The 18,320-nt window shown below is 41.3% G+C and overlaps 1 protein-coding gene and 1 long non-coding RNA gene across 4 annotated transcripts in view; both read left to right on the top strand.

The window, feature by feature from the left end:
* Positions 1-3,649: 3,649 nt before the first annotated feature.
* Positions 3,650-6,676, top strand: LOC133224366 (uncharacterized). The gene is made up of 3 exons (XR_009728842.1): positions 3,650-4,065; positions 4,473-4,517; positions 6,367-6,676. It is a non-coding gene; the product is annotated as an uncharacterized LOC133224366 (long non-coding RNA).
* A 2,225-nt stretch (positions 6,677-8,901) lies between these two features.
* MTX2 (metaxin 2) overlaps positions 8,902-18,320 on the top strand; it is a 420,264-nt gene continuing 410,845 nt past the window's right edge. For 2 of the 3 annotated variants that reach the window (XM_061379818.1, XM_061379808.1), the window contains exon 1: positions 8,902-9,061. In XM_061379818.1, coding sequence (XP_061235802.1) covers positions 9,022-9,061 — 40 coding nt within the window. In that variant the 5' untranslated portion in view covers positions 8,902-9,021. The remainder of the gene's footprint in view (positions 9,062-18,320) is intronic. The other variant, XM_061379828.1, reaches the window with a different exon arrangement.

Raw genomic sequence — 18,320 nt, 5'->3', positions numbered from 1 at the left:
ATTTTAATGTGACCAGGCAGACAGTACAAAAAAATGGAACAGGACTGTTGAACACTCTTAATGTCACGTCTCACTTAAGAAATGGTCCACCTGGTGGTTCTGGTTGCTTTTCAAATGTGCTACCAAATGAAATAGATTTGGTAATCTGATTTGGGACATCACAAGTGTGAATTGTTACCGCAAAAGCCACACGAGGAAAGGATTATCACAACTCTAGGGCTAATAATAACTGTGAAAGAGACAAGGAAAAAAAGGGAAAAAAGAATTATGTCCTGTCTGCATGTTGTCAGTGTCATTTATGATGTTGTTGTGTCTTCCACCTGTGATCTAAGTCCCACAACAGAGTTCATCCTCTGCAGAGGCAGATGGCCTTGCTTTCAAGAACTGGAAGAGCATAGCTCTGACCTGTTCTTCTGAAGATTTTTTTCTGAATTTAAAATCCACTGTATTTGATAAAAAGGTGATGGTATACCTGGAAGTCATTAGCAACAGTCACATTCAGACAGGGACACCAGACACTGCCAGCCTGCAGTTTGTTTCCTAAAGCCATCATCAGCCTGAACATCACTGGTGGCTGCATAATATCCAAGCAGTGCAACCAATTGCTCACGTTTGCTGGGTTAGTCAGTCTCAGGGCTTGTTTTGCATTGGTCCTGCTTGCATTCAACCATGTTGATAGTTCAGGTTGACTGGCCATCTGACTCATCAGTGTACATCTTCTGTACCAGAGCTGAGATATACTGGAAAGTCCATGTATTCATTTTATTAAACACATTTAATTCAGATCCTAAAAACATTACTCCTTGTCCTGGTTTCAGTTGTAATAGTTATTTTTCTCCTTCCTTGCAGCTGCTGCATTGCTGTGCTTCAGCTTTAGTCTGAGAACAATGCTGATAACACACCAGTGTTTTAGTTGCTGTTAAGTAATACTTAGACCAAGAACTTCTCAGTCTCAGTCTCCTCTGCCAGTGAGGAGGAGCACAAGAAGCCAGGAGGAAGCAGAGACAGGACACCTGACCCAAACTTGCCAAAGGGGTATTTCATATCACAGCACATCATACCCAGTATGTAAGCTGGGGGGAGTCACCCGGAAGGCACAGATCACTGCTCAGGTCAGGCTGGGTATCCGTTGGCGGGTGGCGAGAAATTGTATTGTGCAACGCTTGTGCTTATTGATTTTTTTTCCTTTCCTCTTTTAGTTTTATATTCTCTCCCCTTGTTACTTCCTTATCTTTTATTATTATTATTATTAGTAGTAGTAGTAGTTTTGTATTATACCTTAGTTATTTGTTCTTATGTCAACACGTGGGGTTTACATTCTTTCAATTCTCCCCATCCTGCCCGGAGTGTGTGTGTGACAGAGTGGCTGCATGGTTCTGAGTTGCAGGCTGGGCTTAAACCATGAAACTCCTGAAACTCTTGCCAGCTTTCAGGGAATTGAGAGGCGGTGATGGATTGGGGAAGTTACATTTACACATGGCTGCTAGCCGGACTGAGCTGGAATTGAGATAGCCTGTGCTCTCTGCGCACTCATAGAAACTGAATCTGGCTCATGTGGTTCAAAACATTTCTCAATCAGGCATTCCTTTTCCATCTCCTAGTGTTCAAAGGGCTTCAAAGTGCATATTCTTTGCAAAATGTTCTAAAATCATTGTTGCACTACTTTTTATTTCTGGCTGCTTGCTCTCAAAAAAGACTAAAGGAGACACCTGGTGCTTTTCTCACACCCTTCTACTGGTGCCAGGAAAATGATCAATCTGATCTGCCACATCTCCTCACAAATCTCAGGAGTTACTCGGCCTCACCAACTCATGCCCGCTACTAAAAAGACCATATGCTTTTAATCTATATACGTTCAAGTTCTTTCAGTCAGTGTGATTTTTTTCCTTACCACAGTTGTACCCTGGGGAGAAACTATGTGAAGTATGAACTTCTACAGCTGTAATGAAGATATGGCAAAGCTTTTCTTGCTCCTTTTATGGAGCAAGACAATGATTTTAGATGGAATAGATTCAACTTCTGAAGTTTCTGCTAAGTCATATCTAGTGAATCAACTCAGCCTCAGTTAAAAATATAAGCAGGGTACTCCTGTGTAGTCAGGCTATGTGTTTATATTGGAAGTGTTGGTAAAAAAAAAAAAAAAAAAAAGGAAAAATTATGTCTTATTTATGAGACACATGGGGGAAATGATTCAGAAAATAAAAAGTCAATTCCATGTAAGCTTTTTACAGAAGGAGGTTTCCCATCTGGAGGCAAAAAGTTTATAAAAGGTCATTCAGCTCTGCAGCATTTAGCTGTAAAACCAAAAAAAGTCAGTATAAATAACAGATTGCTTCTCTAAGGACTAAGCAATCAGGTACAATCAGTTATGACTCTTATGCTGAAGTGAGAGGGATAGCACAAAAAGCCAAGATCTAAGCCCCATTTTGGATCAGCAGAGACAGCATTCACGTGAGGTCAACAAGGTTCAAGTCCCTGCTCCAGTGTGTTGGTCTCAAGGATATGGAGGTTGAATGGGATGGTTTGACCCTGTGAATTCTCTACCAAACTTTCTTCTTAGTCATTAAGATTTTGTGTTGGGCTTTCATGTTTCAAGAGAGTGCCATACATAGGACAGATGAGTATTTTTTGTAGGTCTTTTGCTTTCTCTCTCTCTTTCTAAGATCTTTTAAAGGGGTTTTGGTTTTATCCCAGTGTAGAACAGAAACACATTCTTAATCTCAAAAATCTTTTGGGACAAGGAAACCATTTCCTGCCCAGCTCTACAATTAATCACAGCACATCCTTCTTACAGTGTGATACAGATAAATAATTCATTACAGCTGCTTCTTCCCTCCATGCAGGCTCGGCAGTTGTGATCATTTCTACAGGAAGAAGGAGAAAGCTAATTCTTTCTATTCCTGCCTCCAGAAAAGGGTTTAGGCCCTCTCACAAGAAGCTTTGATGAATTAATAAACCTCCTCATTATTTACCATACTTGTCCAGAAACTGAGTTCAATTGCAGCTCTTTAATTTTCCAGATAACATCTTTAGAGTTTGAGAAGATTTGTCTAACCAGTGCCTACAGTCAAACTGTGAACAATTATTCCTACTTTTATTAACAAGATGGGTCTGGATTTTGCCGCACTATGAGTTACACAAATATCAGGATGAACCCTCACAGCTCTTGCTACTGCTTGTAGGAGTCATGAATGCGGCTTTGACATTTGTGCCAGTTTAATGATGCAGTGGTGATCCATGCTTTAAGGAAACAGATTTATTCATGTCTGGTCAATCAAGAATTACAAAAAGCTAGACAAATATGGGAGCAGTCTGTTCATGTAGGTTGGATCCAAGGGAGCCAAAGCTATAGTCAGTTTGGCATAGAAACCAGGGCAAAGTCCTGTTGAACCTATTGTCTCCCTTCTGGAAGCTTCCTGCTTGCAGGCCCCTCTGATCTGAGATCATTTAAAAGCCAAATCCTGGTCCCATATAGCTTAAGCTATGCGAAACCCATTGCTCTAGAAACATGCTCCACCTGCGTCTGAGACACTACCAGGATCCTGGGGGCATTGATAGGCCTGATCAGCCCCACCTGCCACCCACATCACATCCTGCCATTGGTCCAGGAGATCTATTTAAAGCTCGGCCTAAAGCAACTGCTTTATTTGCTTAATTATGGTTCCTCGTTGGCTGGGCTTTGACCTATGTGTTGATACTCCTTTCACCATGGAGGTGCCTGATGGCCTGGGCTGTAAGCAATGGTTGTAGAAGCTCTGCAGTGTTAGCCTGCAGAGTTCTCTCCATGAGAGTTTAGGTAAAGCTGGGAAGATCAAAGTTTGCTTTCAATATCTTTGCTATTTCGGAGCACGGGGAAAGCTGCTCAGCAGCTGCTGCGAATGACAGGGATATGCAAGGGCCTGGGGGCTGCTAACGCTTCTAGTGGGTAAAATGGTGAAGTTGGGATTTCAGCACAACTGCTTTGATGCCTATTCAGTGCAGCTGCGAGGATGACAGATGTGCTAAAATAGACTTGGCACCCCTGAAAAATCTCACCCTGCTACATGGAAGAAGGCAAGAAAAGAGGTAAGAAAGGGATGTTTTTTGCACATAGTCTGAGATCCTGTTTGCTTTCATAAATGCTATTCTTGTGCCTTTTAGAACTCCAAGAATTTTTTTCTGTCCTCATGTGGCTTGTTGGAAATGCATCAGCATTAATTGATTTGTCAATTTAGTATGCAGTATCTTCCATTAGTGCAAAGTGGTTAGTGTTAATACTCTATTGCATTTTTATAGAAGCATGTTCCTAGAAATCATATCTTATCTTGTTTATACAACTGTTAGATTAGAACTTGTACCTGCCTGAGTATGAAAATAAGAGAACACTCAACAACATGCAGTTAAGTTTATCATAGTGTGAAACTCTTGTAAGATACATCTGAACTGCTGTGAAACCAACTTAATGTTTTACTGCATTGTGAATGCTACCACAGGGTATACATGCCAACTTCCTAAGGAAGTGCACAGGAGCTGCAGAGGTGAGTTTGGCCTCAATTTTGAGTTCAGATTCTCATATGAAATGGTACCTCCTTAGTAAGCTCACAGGACTGTGTGTGTAATTGAAATTTGCAACTTGGCTCATACTTGGACCATCTTAGCATCATTCCTTACGCTGAAGAAGAGTGGATTACATGAAATGGCAAACACTTGAATTAAAGATACCCCAAATGCCTTGTGAGATCCATTTGATCACGCTAGTCCAGATCCATCTGTTTCTGTTGCTCTCTGTACTTTGCCAGATTGTTTAGTGTACAGAGAACCTCTGGTGTGAAGTCATGCTAAAAACACCCTCCTGCTGCTGCCTGGCACTGGATGTGTTGGCAGGGAAGGATTAACTCAAGTCTTCCTTCATTGCAGAGATTCCTAGCAGCCATAATAGCTTTTTAAAGACACTGACAGGCAGCATAATGCAGAGCAGCTCCCAGGATGCCCTATGTTATACCAGAGGGGTAACCTGGCTGTGGGCCAGGCAAGGAGAAGGCATTTCAGTGCTTGTTTGTTTGCTGTCTCTTGCTACCACTTGGCCTATTCTCAAACACCAGCCATATCACACAAGCAGCTTTCAGAGGCTTCACTCAGTGAAATTGCCATACAGTTCTCTTTCAGAGAGAACCACTCCTAGTTCAATCTATGACTGTCAGTGCTCCTCCTGTGTCTTGGAAAGGTCTGACTTGTTAGAGACCTGCTCCATGGAAATGGAGAAGAGGTCCCCAGTCGTGTGCTGAGAAAATGCTCTGGTGAGGTCTGTTGAGCAGCACATGGCCCCAGCTGGCTGTCTTGGGATGAATAAGGTCATGACCATATGACAACTCAGGAAAACTCTGCAGCGTCCTCTTCTTCCTCAACAGTGTTCTAAAGAGGAATGTCTGCTGTCAGCGTTTGGCATACACAACCATTGTATCCACCTTAAATTGGACTTAACCTACGATGTGCTTCATGAATGAGAACTCAAATTTAGAGAAACTCATTCAAATGCCTCTGCTTTCTGGTGATTTGTCTAATCTTATGTCCTGCCATACATTTGGCCACCTAGACTGTAATTTGAATGGCCAGCGATAGTAGCTGTGTTAAAAAGCAAACAGTTTAAATTAATGCAACAGACTGAAAAACTTTTATTGCCACTTCCAATACAATTCTGTCTGCAAAGGACTTGTACTGCAGGTTTAGGTATGCACTATTCACAGTAATACATTTTATTAAATATTACCACAGAACAAAAGAACAATACAAATTAAATACACACGTTAAGATGTCTAAGATTGAGGGAACTAATAAGAACAGTCTTTTTTTTCTAGGCAGGAGATTAATACTATTCAAATTCCATTTTATTTACAATGGAGCATATGTATATATAGCCTAGTCCTGTTTCCCCAGTGGGCAGTTTAACTGTACTAATTAACACCTTAAATGGTAAAGGCCTCCTCTCGGCGCTGAGCACAAGAGTGATGCCTTTTCTCAAAAAGCTGGGAGAGGAGAGAAGCATATAAAATAAAGGCGAAGGTCGTGATGGAATTGGTTTTATTGTTGCTGTCTACCATTACTGGAGATCTTCCTGGAGGCTTTCCTACAAGATACTCCGCTAAAACAGTCCTTTCAGTGGGAGCAGGGAGGAGGACTGGGAATGCAGAAACTAAAACCGCTGTCCTGATCTCCTGTCCCAGAGAAGGGAGCCTGAGCATCTGTGTCATGTTGCATGTCAAGGCATGGGCTGAGCTCCACTCGGTTTTCATCCTGTTTGGCAAACAGTTTGGATTTCTCGATGCATTTCTGTTGGCATGTATTTGTTGATACTTGATGAATTGTTTTCTGATTTCTGTTCCCTGACAGTTTCCATCATCCACCTTAATTTCTGGAGCTGAGCTTTTTGTATCAAACTGACCTCTACAGAGAAACTGCTCTCTTTAATTGGGTGTCTGTATGAGGATTTGGCCTGGCTCATACCTAGTTCACTCTCAGCCTTATCAGGGCAACTTTTACACCATGTCTTGTGTTTTTACCCTTCTAAGTACTGTTGGTGAAGAAAGGACTCAAACAGGACATACCAGTTTAATTTAGACTGTTGCAATCTCCTAATAGAAAGGCATTCAACTTCTTAAGACCGCTCAGTTTCTGTAATTTGGGTGCTATTCAGCTTGCAACTGTAGAAATGCAGCTTTCATCAACATTTGAAAACAATCAGTCTTCTTCCTCACCATTGTTTTCAGTCTTTACTCTGTTCCAGTTTATTTACTGTCTTTTCTTTCGCTACTGCTCTAATAGCATGCTTAAACTACCAAGTAAAGAATATATTTAATAATTGTGCTTAGTGATTCAACAGAAAGCATCACCAGAGGACTTTATTCTTTCCAAACATTAATACATTTCTGTATTTGTCCCTATCTGCTAGTACTTGCAAGATTTAAGACTTTTACCTTGTGAGAGTGAAATACTGTTATGTCCTTTGCAGTAGATTAAGTCTATTTCATAAAATGGGATATTCTTAATTCTTACTAAAGTGTCTAAAGAGATGAGGATCAAAAGGCACTGTAGGATAATGGAATAAATCTTTCACATATCCACTATCTTCTCTGCAACCTACATATTGGATGCATAATTTTATGTAATTTTTCCAAAGTTTGGATAGCCCTTTCAGAATTAAGACTAAGGAATTAGTGGTTGTTTAAAGGCAAGATGTATGCCTCAAAATGCAGTTTTTCTGAAATATTAACTTGGGGTGAAGAAAAGGCAGCTGTACCATTTACTGAGACCTTTTAGTTATAGCTTCAGTTGTAACAGGACACTTTAGGAAGCATTTAGGTACCAGGATGTTGAAAACAAAATATTCAGTATGGTCACTAAAGAAAGCACCTAAGATTCTCAGAACATCCTCCTTTCATTCGGATCATTTTTTGCTGGATTTGCCTCCTCTCCTCCATCATTTGTGTTTTAAAGTTAAAAAAAAAAATGGTCCAGCATTGTTCTGAACCAATCCAGGGGAGCAATATATTCCAAAGCTGTATAGCCATAACTAATCACTTGTGTTCATGTTTATATCATGGAAGAATTTTAACTTGCAATTTCAAGCTTGAGGCAAGAGGTTGACCTTTTTCTGCTTTCAGGCTCTAAACCAGATTTAGCTATCTCTTCAGAGAACTAATGTGATTAAACTTTCATGTGTGTCAGAGCTCCACATAGATGAGTGGCAGAGGAACTGAAGATGGTTTGAGTCACCTTTCTTGGGAAACCCTAGAGCTGGTTACAGCATTCCAAACAGCTCTTTCTACACTGAATTATAAACAATCAAACAAAAAACCACAAAACCAACCCAAACCAAAAGAACCCCAACAAACCAACCCACAAACCTCCCTGTTGAGATTCCTTCATAAAAAGGAAATGTAAAATAGTCCAAACTTCTATCTTCAGCTTCTTTAGGGTATTGCCTCTACATGTTATGTGGAGCATGTTAAGTTATAAGTAACAGGGATTCCCTGTGACGGGATTTTGGGCCACTGTATTTGTAAATGTTTCTTTTGATGTTGCTCTGCTGGTACAGTGCAGCCTTATCCCTGGATATTGGCCAGTAGTTCTTCCTACCATTCAACAGACAGGAGTTTTGTCTTCACTTGTCTTGTGCTTGTATTTCCAAGTTAAGAGAATTACCACACTGCAGTTGAATATGCAGCTGGCCCTCAGTAACATTTCCACAGGATGTGGATTCAAAGGTTTTTTCCTCAGACCGGATTGACTGAGTGGAGTAACATGAGGATGTGAACCTTTTGTGCAGAGTCCCGAGGAGGGCCATGAAGATGGTCAGATGGTTGGAGCACCTCTCTTATGAAGACAGGCTGAGAGAGCTGGGCTTGTTCAGCATGGAGAAGATTCCAGGAAGAGCCGATAGCAGCCTTCCAATACCTAAAGGAGTATAAGAAATCTGAAGGGGGATATTTTACATGGGCTTGTAGTGCTAGGACAAAGGCTTTAAACTAAAAGAGACAGATTTAGGTTAGATACAACGAAGAAATTCTTTACTGTGTGGAGGGTGAGATGCTGGATCAGGTCGTCTAGGAAAGTTGTGGCTGCCCCATCCTTGGCAGTGTTCCAAGGTCAGGCTGGACGGGGCTTGGAACAACCCGGTATAGCAGGATGTGTCCCTGCCTATGGCAGGGGGTATGGAACTAAACGAGCTTTCACGTCCCTTGCAACCCAAACCATTCCATGAGTGACTCCCAAACACCGGTATATTCGCAAACGCCTCTCTCTACCCGTTAAGCACCGTTTAAGCGCGGAAAGCCTGTTTCAAACCCGCACAAGCAGCACCCACCTGCTTCCCGCATCGCCTCCCGTCCCGCTGACCCGCGCGGGTACGGTGAGGGGGGGCTGGCGCGGGCCCCGCCCCGGGCGGCAGGGGCGGGGCGGGCCCCGGATGCAGTTGCTGTCCCGGCGGCGCGCTCCCGGTGTTCCTGTGTGTGTGTCCTCGGCCTGCTGCCGCTCGCCGGTCGCGACATGTCGCTGGTGGCGGAGGCTTTCGTGACTCAGCTGGCCGGTGAGGGACGTGCGCGGGCGGGTGACGGCACAGAGAGGGACGAGGGCGAGCTGGGCCCCGCTGCGCACCGGGTCGCGGCCGGAGGGAGGCGGCGGGGCAGGAGCCAAAACTTCGCGGCCTCGGTGCCCACGGCCTGGGATGACCCGGGGTGGGGCGAGGCGTCCGTGAGGGCTGGCGGCGGGCCGAGAACGTCGTCTGCCTGGCGCTCGGAGGCAAGGACAGGTCACGGCGCGACTCCCCACAGGGCACGGCGGTGCCGGTTCGTCACGGGGCTCCATTATAGGGTCCCTAGGGCGTAGCTTCACTTTCGTTTAATAACTTATCTGGCTTTAAAGCCATTTACTTTCCCTTAGTGGCCCAAAACCCGGCATCGTGTTTATATTTAAGCAGCTGGAGTTGAGTTCCGCAGCGTGGGAGAGCTCCTGCTCCCCATGGCTGAGTCCTGCGTTTCCTATGTTACTCTTGTGATAATACTGCAGCTGGGCCACGTCCAGCTGGACATGAGCCTTGTCAAACAGAAATGAGTATCACTGTGGTGTTATGTAGCAAAAAATGATGTTAATCTGCTCTGAACAGGAAAAACCCCAACATGCACCTCTGATAAGTCCAGGTTAGGAAGTTCAAAATACATTTAGTGTTTCACACTGAAAGTGTGTGCATTGGTCAGTTTCTCCTTACTTGTTATTCTCTGTTCCTGATTTCTTGCTGCTCTACAAGCTCACAAGCAATAAATACTGCAAGGAAACAGCATTTTAATTGCTACTGTCATATTGAGGAGAAGAAGTCAGTGTTTTGTCCCAGGAGCTGAGGTTTGTACCACTCAGTAGAGGCCCCAGGGTAAGAGTCCGAGGTAGAGTCTCTAGTATGAACATGGTTTCCAGAGCAGGCTTGCCCCTGACTGATAGGTAGAGTGAAGGTGGTGGATCTTGAATCTGGGTGTGAAGAGGTGCCTGTAGACAAGCTTGCAAGTTGAGTTGGGCAGTTGGGTTGGCATTCACTAATTCACAAATATTAGCACAAGCCATACTTATTTTCTAAGGGCCAGAGGCTGGGATCCTCTGGATATGGAGAATATAATCATAATCGGCATTGCTTCATGACATTTGCTAGCCTTTATGATCTCTTTGGTATACTGTATTTATATTGTGAAGCACAAGGATAATGACATAGGTGAGTAGTGTTTGAAGTGCTGGAAACAAGACAAAAGTTCTGCAACAACTGGCTCTTTTCCCTCCTTGCTGAAGTGTTCTTGGGGAGATTCTTGCCTCCCTTTTTGGGATCATTGCACTCTGCTTATACTAGTCTCATTTGTGTGTTAACAGTTGTACTATTAAGGTGGTGTTTTGAGGGCACCGGAGCTACTCAAGTACTTCTGGACCTTCCTCCAATTTAATAAGCTTTAAACAGTAGCACCTCATCTTTACCTGTCAGTCACAGGTTAAGTGATGCTCATTTTCTTTTTATAGGTAATTTGTTTGCATATAATAGAAAAATACTGGCAACACTCCTTTTGCAGAGCAGAAATGGTTGGTGCTTATTTTATTAATTATATACTTCTGCTGGATATGCAGAGACTCACTGTGACTCAAGGTACAATACAGATCCTTGTTGCAGACCTGAGTCATTCTTCAAAACAAAATTATTGTTTTGAAAGGCATTGTCTTTGCTTTTTCAGAAGCAAATCAGTGTCAAAAGCACTTACCTGCCTTGAAAATAATAAAAAAACCCCTTTTGCCAGTAGGTCGTGGCCTTCCCAGCTTGTCTGTACTGTGTACCAATCCCAGGCTAAAACTAAATAATGTCAGAATCATTCAATTTATGCATATGGAAGATTTGGGGGGGGGGGGGGGGGGAAGTTATTCAGGATATTGGCCAATACCCACCACACTTCTAGTTTTCCTGAGACATTGCACAGACACAGAAATTATTTCATTCTCGTACCAAGAAGATATGAATATCCCACAAATGTAGGAATATTTGTGTGGAAGAAAAATGGTGTATCTGCAATGAAAAAATAGCACTTAAGAGTGACACTTGTTTTAATAGTGTCTTATCTGTGGCTGTGAATACTTCCTTTCTGATATGTATGGACAGAAGTGTAAGAATGATTGAGAATTTTTTCCGTGTCCATAAAAATGAAATTTCATTGGCCTGTCATCAGGGGTCCTGTTCATGAAGACAGTCACTTTGTCATGGCGGGTAAAATGAGCTAGTGCTGCTCTAACACATAACAGCTATGAAGCATGGATCTTTGCATGCAGGTGTTTGAAGATAATCTCCCAGCATAGTTTGTTTTCTAGAAATGTTTTAAAAGCCAAGGGGAAGGTTTTAGTAGGGAAGGGGATCACAACTTTGTTTTACACAGTCTTACTTGTGTATATATTAGAGGTTTTTTTTTCAAATACTACATATCTTTACCTTTCCTGCACCTTATGCATTCACTTCTGATATCCCCTATTTACTGTCTTAGTAGTAGAAATAAAAACACAAAAAATACCATCTGAATATAAGAAAAAACTTTTCTTTTACTGTGAGGGTGGGTTAACATTGGAACAGGTTGCTCAGAGCAGTTGTGGAGTCTCCATCCTTGAAGGTGCTCAGTACCAAACTGGACGTGGTCCCAGGCAACCTGCTGCAGCTTTCCTTGGACCTCCAAAAGTGCCTTCCAAACTCAGCTCTTCTGTGGCCATCAGTTGTTCAGCCCACTTGTGCTGCTGCAGTAGTTCAGCACCCTCTCTGTGTAACATGCATTCACCTGAACATGCTGAGCATTGCCTGCTGCTGTAATGCATTAACAGTTAAATACAAAACGATGACTAAATCACTTTTGTGGAATAAAACACCTGCTTTAGTGCCATTCAACTGTTTGCTTTATCAGAAGTATAAAGAGGTTGATGCTGTGACTCGGAATAATAAATATTTCTAGGCTTCATGACTTGCAAACGTGTAATGTTATATTTTAAATAATCTATTGCTGAACTGTAGAAAATATTAATTAGATAATATGGTAGAGAATTTGTTTAGAGTAGCTCAGCATCAATCATGTATTAACAGGATAGGAAATGAGTGTTTATACTGTAAGAAGAATTAGAGTGCCAGCTTTCAAGTGGTCCAGAACATTAATCTTTCTAACTGTAGTAGTTTTGAGAAGCTGATTGCTCAAATCATCTATAAAAGATTGTTGAAAAGATGTTTAATTGATCACTAAATTACTCAATATGCTATACTTTCCCCTCCACCCCCCAAAAAAACCCCAAAACATTAGCTTTAGATTAGTGATCAAAAGAGAGAAAATAATATTCTTGTTTTGTCCTTTGATGTCTGGAAAATTAGTTCTGTTTATTGCCATTGAGTTACGTCCAAGGATCTTAGGCTAGTTTTAATACTAAGGAAAGTGAATGCAATTTGAAAAACAGATGGCCTTCTGCCTTTAGATATTTTACATTCTTAGTGAGTCTACCTCCAATGTGACATGCCAGAGCACAAATAAATCTCTGACGTGCATGTTTTATGTATTAAGACAAGATGCAATTTGGCTAAGAACAAATGCATAGGGAATGAAACCTGACCACCTAAATTGTTCCTGCACATAAAGACATAAAATTTAAACTGAGTATGGATTTTGTACATCAAAATGTGCATAGGTAAATGTTAACATTTCCTGCACATGTAAGGTGAAAAAATAAAGCTATTCTTGATTAATAATAGGTTGTCTGCAGCACAGATTGCTTGAGCCTGTTGCAGAGGTGCTTGTCGTCAAAGAAGTGGTTTGAAAATACTGAGTTTTCAGGCTGTATAATTTTATCTCAGCGCTCTTTTATGTGGGCTTTTTTTTTTGTAATCAAACGAAAAGGAATCCCTTTAACTTTTGTTCAGTTTCAATAAACAAGTCTCTTACGCTGCTCTTGCCAATTTGTGCTCAGGCACATACATTTTATGACTTGATTTAAACCAGTCCTTTGTGTGAATTGCCTATCTAATTTTTTTTATTTTTTTGGTCAGGAAGAAAATGACTTTCACAGTTATTATAGTACAGTACATATTTCATTTTGAGGTAGTGTTATTTCTTGGTTTTAAGAAGCAATACAATTACAGTTTGTAATAGAGTATGCTTCTTTAGTTGTTTCTGGCTCCATTAAGACTAAGCGGTGTTTCTCTAATCAGCATTTTATTGTTACATATTTTCTGCTAAAGTAATGTCTTCTTTTGTCATGCCAAAAAGAGATTGCTGTAGAGATAATGGTAACAAAATTAGTAAATAAAAAGTCGCATGTATTTTGATGTTGTCCAGTTTGATTTGCAAGTGAGCTTTCATCAGTTGTAGGATGATTCAGATATGAGTGCTGTTTAGGAGCCTAACCGTTCAGCTCACAGGAAGTCATAGGAGAAAACTTTGGAGAATAACCAGATTTTTCTTCTCACTCCTTTTTTCTCTCTGGTCCTTGGCTGCTCTGTTTTCTGACTGTCCCCAGGCACTAACCTTCCTTTTTCCTGTAGGTTTGGACCCTATGAGCCACTTCCTTTTCAAAACAAGAATGAATGGAAGAGCTTGGTTGCTGTCTTTTGCTCTAGTTGGAAGGTGTTGCATGTCGCTGTGCTGCTGGGCATCTTCAGCTGTCTTTTTTGAAAGTGGGTGACAAACTGCAGGTGCATGCAAGCCATGGGGAGGGCAGAAAGAAAGTCCACACCAGGTTCTGAAATGTTTATTATTTTTAAATTCTGGCCTTCAGTTATTGAGAAGGTGACATAGATGACACATGAAAATGGGTATTTTAATACAAACTGGAAGAAGCTACATGTAGTAGTAAAACCTGTGAAATGCGTAGGAAGGATTGGAAAGATCCAAGGGAAAAATTACAGTTATTACAGAGAATGCGGGACAAATTGATACCAGTCTCATTTGGGAGGGGAGGTGGGAACATCCAACCAAAGAAATGGAATGTGCATGCTGAATTGGAAGGTAAAAATGCTGAGATGGGAATTTTTAAGTTCTGCCTCCTAGCAGTTTTATAATGAAATTGAAGCCAGTGTAATGCTTGCATCCTTAGCAGGAACTTCCAATGTCCAACATTTTTTTTCTCATTTGAATGCCGTATTGGACAAACTCTGGATGCATTGGAGGGTGTTCATGGAAAGCCTTGGAAAAGAAATGAGGAAGGCTGTGAGGATATGATTAAGCCAACAGGATAAATGTTTTCAGATTTTGAAGCAGGGAATCTGCAGTGTTTCCTAGAGGTGAGGAAGAGCTATTGCAAGTGCCATGGTTTTGGGCAGACTTAAAGGTTGAGCTTTAAAGCAGCATTTTCCTCCTGGCTAGGGGCAGTGCTTGGTTGGCTGACTGCACCAGTGCTGTTTGCATTTCTACCCTGCAGAGTTCTCCTGCCTAGACATCTTGACTTTTCTTGCCCCTTTGCAAGACTGGCACAGCGACTCTCTGTAGTCATCACTTCGTGTCTCCTGGTGCTGCTGTGCTCAGGCTGTGGGCAAGATAAAGAGATAATGAAAGGGAGCCTTAACAAAAGGCCACAGGGGCCAGGGCTGGGTGAGCAGGAGTTGTGTGTGTGGGGAGTAGCTTTTGGAGCAGGTATGGGATACTGGGGTGCTGACTGGTGGGACAGGTGTGTAGGTGTCTAATCCTCTGTTGTGGATTAGAGTAGGGGTGCCTTGGATGAGAAAGCAGGGAGCTAGCTCCTTGAGGCACTTTGCAGAAATGGTGCTAAGACTGCCTGCCAGATATCCTGAGGGGGGAAGGATTTCAGACTATCACAGAGAAGAGGGGATCTCAGTCTAAGAGAGCTTTCAAAGGACTGATTTAAAATATACACATGTCGATAACATGGCTGAGAAACATCCCAGTCCAGTAAGGCACTTAAGGCATTCATTAGTATCATACTTCTGCCATCCTGTTCTTCGCAGTTCCTATGCTTGAAGTTTTACTTCTTGAGTAAGGGCCAAAGAGGGCAAGGTTCTTAAGTAGCACAAAGGGAAGGGATTGATTTAGATATCTATAAAAAGCTATAATTAAGAATTACAGAGCTTTGAGATGGAGCATTTATGCTGAATAACAGGAATAAGTAAAATAGCTCCAGCTTGTCAGGACTTTATAAATAAGTCTTTTGAGATCATTTAGCTGGCACGCTCTCTGATTTTCCTGAAGAAATCCAGATGTTGATTTAGGAACAAGTTTTATTTATGGATTTGATTTTGCTGAGGTTTTTGGCCTCCTCTCCTGATGGGAGGCATGATTCTGCAAGTGCAGAGATGCCAAGTGGTCACCCTCCTGTGGCCTCCCTTAGCAGTGAAAATGCTGAGCACCCTGGAGGATTGAACCCACAGATGTGTGTACACTGGAAAGTCAACTCAAAGACAGTAACAGAGTTGGACTAATGCTTAAATATATGCAATTAATAGCTTTCTTGGAGGGTGAAGAAGCAGATTGTGTAGTGTTAAATGGCTGTTGCAGTAATGTCACACACTGACTCTCTTAGTGGTGCAGCCACAGGGAAGTCAAGTTTGAGAACTGCTGCTGAGATTAAGTCTTTACGTTGACAGTCTGCTTGATCAATAATTACTGAGCAGTCATGATTTATCTGAATTGTAATATCTCTACAGAGGAGGCCTGGGATGGATTTAAGCAAATGATGTAATTATTTGATACATGATTTAATGCATACTGTTTAACTTATGTGAAAGTCAGCTTTCATTTGGCAAGGCACAATGAGACGCTTTTTGGTCCCTTGTCAGCAGAGCCTGGGAGTTGCTGATGCTTTCATTTTTTCTTGGCCCTTGTTAGTTTACAGGATCAGGCAAATTACTTGAAATTGATTTGTACTGGTGTGGATGGGTTGAACCAGTGGGTCTTATGGAAGCTAATTCACAACTTTCTTGTACTTCCTTTATTGATCACTGTTAATGTACAAGATGTATATTTTTAACTGCTTTGGTTCCAAAGTGGCTGCAGCTTCACTGGATTAAACAAAAGATATTCCTCCACATATTTCATGTGATAAGGATATAGAAGCACATAAACTCCTGTCATTTTCTTTTTAAACAGTGTATTGGTACTTGAAAATACCACTGCTTTGTATTATGAAAAGAGAAGAAGTGATCATCTCCTTTTTGATGCATCTTGACATCAAGTGGCTAATAATCCTTTCTTCTCCTGGAGTCTGTGGGATAGCTTTCTGTGTGGTTTTCTTGGCATTGCCATATTCTAGAACAGAGTGAGCAGCAGGTTTCCCCAAAGCACCAGTCTTGGGAAACCAAAAAAAGGTAACTATTTTCCTGCTGATTGCTGCATAATATTTGGAGATTGTAAGTAATAATGTTGGATGTGGATGTTGCCCAGATGTAAGACTAAATTTCTTTTTAGTGTTTACTCTTGTGAGAAAACAACTTTGAGGTATCTCATTATAACTTAATCAGATTTTTACCTAGGGAGACGCTGAAGGAAACTGTGGAAATAATGTGTAAATTAATATCTCCAGTGTAATACTGTGTTACAGTGATTCAAATGCCAACATTTTTTTTTTTTTTTTTTTTTTGTATTTAATAGAGGATATCTTGCCTCTTGGCTGTTTTAACAGGCCTTTAATGCCATGTGAACCAAACTGGTAAATACAGATGTTTTAGCTTTCCTCCTTTTTATGCAAGCTTAATATCAAAATGTTTAAGAAGATAGCAGAAAAGAAACTGGGCCATGCAAATTTGATTACTTTACAGAAGAAGTAGTCTTTATTTGTATACAATTTAAACTTCTTAAGATTTCAGGGAATTGCTCTCTCTGAGAAGATCATGTATTCCCAGACCAGGTCCTAACCTCAGCTACACAACAGTACATAGTGAGCTGCGTGGAAGAGATTGTTAGTCAACAGAGTACTATGGTTACAGAAGCAGAAAGAAGATTTCAAAGGATAAATTGCTGGCATACTGAGAATTTAGTAAATTTTGTTTATAAGAGATTTTGGGCAGAAATTGTCTTGATTTACTTCTCACTGTATAGTTTCAGTACTTGAGAAATAATAACAGGCTAGTTACATTCAGTGTTAATTTGGTACCTTCTTCTTAGGCATAGGCTAATTTTATAGCAGAAAATTATTTCTCTCTGCACTGCCTTTCAAAAAATGTTCTTGCCCCGCTGAGTTTCTGTGGTATTGGTAAGAGCTGGGAACAACCTAATTGCGAGTTGGGTGTTTTTATACAAAAGCTTTCAACCTGTTGATAACTTCATTTTCTGTGCAGGAGGGAACATCTTGATGCCCGGACCCAGAGGTCTGGGTAGCTTGACAAGTGTGCTAAACGAGTGTCAGACAAAGAGGGCAAACCACACTGCCTACCCTACTGTTCGAAACTGCTTGTTCATACTAGACTGCTGAAATGGCGTAATTGTTGGTTAGCATATTCCACAATTTAACATGCAAAGTATTTAGTGTCTTCTCATTTTCACAGTCAGGGAAATATTTTTTTTTTAAGTAAAGGATTAATGAGGAAGGATTAACGGCATAACTGTAAAGCATTTATTTCATTACATCTTTTTCATCATTGTGAGGCTGCTTGGGGAAGGTGGATAAAAATATCTGTTTCCCCCATCCATCCAGGCATCACTGACACAGAATAAATAGTTTCCTAGTAATTCAGAGTGTAGGAGGTGGAACTGAGTTTCGTATGCTCATAAAGAGATTCTGAACAGCCTGGACAAGGAATTGGTGGGGCTGAGCCACTGTAGAGCGTCTTGGTAACGTGGTACTTTCTGTTGCATAGATTTCACTGGGGAAATGTTATGGCAGGCTCTCATTCTTTGAATTAAAATTCTCAATTGTGCAAGTATAGTATGTCCTGTTTTGAGAGCATTAGTTGGAGCTGAGATGTGCGTAGGCCTCTGATGAGCTGCTGATCCCTTGCTGATAGTGAAGTCCAGTGGACTTAAGTATTTCTTCTTACAGCCTATGTGCATTCTCTTCTCTTGTTGTCCCAAAAGTATTTGAGTGGATAAAGTATTATTATTGAAATGACAGCCTGAAACATCTGGAAATGTTGAAATAAAAATGCTATATGAATATCTGTCTCTGGCCTTAGCGTTGCTCTAGTAAAACGTTTCAGCACAAAATCTGAAAACTGTACTTAAGCAGCATATTTTTAGTGGCAAAGGATTGGACATGGCTGTCATGACTCATTCTACATTTTAGGAGGTTTTTGTGAGAGCAGAAATGGTGTATTTTCTAAGTCATTCTTTGACATGACAGGTGAGTAGTCTAGGAAT

This window comes from Neopsephotus bourkii, unplaced genomic scaffold (genome assembly GCF_033783945.1).
Source record: "Neopsephotus bourkii isolate Nb327-2 ecotype Australia unplaced genomic scaffold, CSIRO-AGI_Nbou_v1 NB_196, whole genome shotgun sequence".
NCBI classification, from domain to species: domain Eukaryota; kingdom Metazoa; phylum Chordata; class Aves; order Psittaciformes; family Psittacidae; genus Neopsephotus; species Neopsephotus bourkii.
This window is presented reverse-complemented; position numbering and strand designations above follow the sequence as displayed.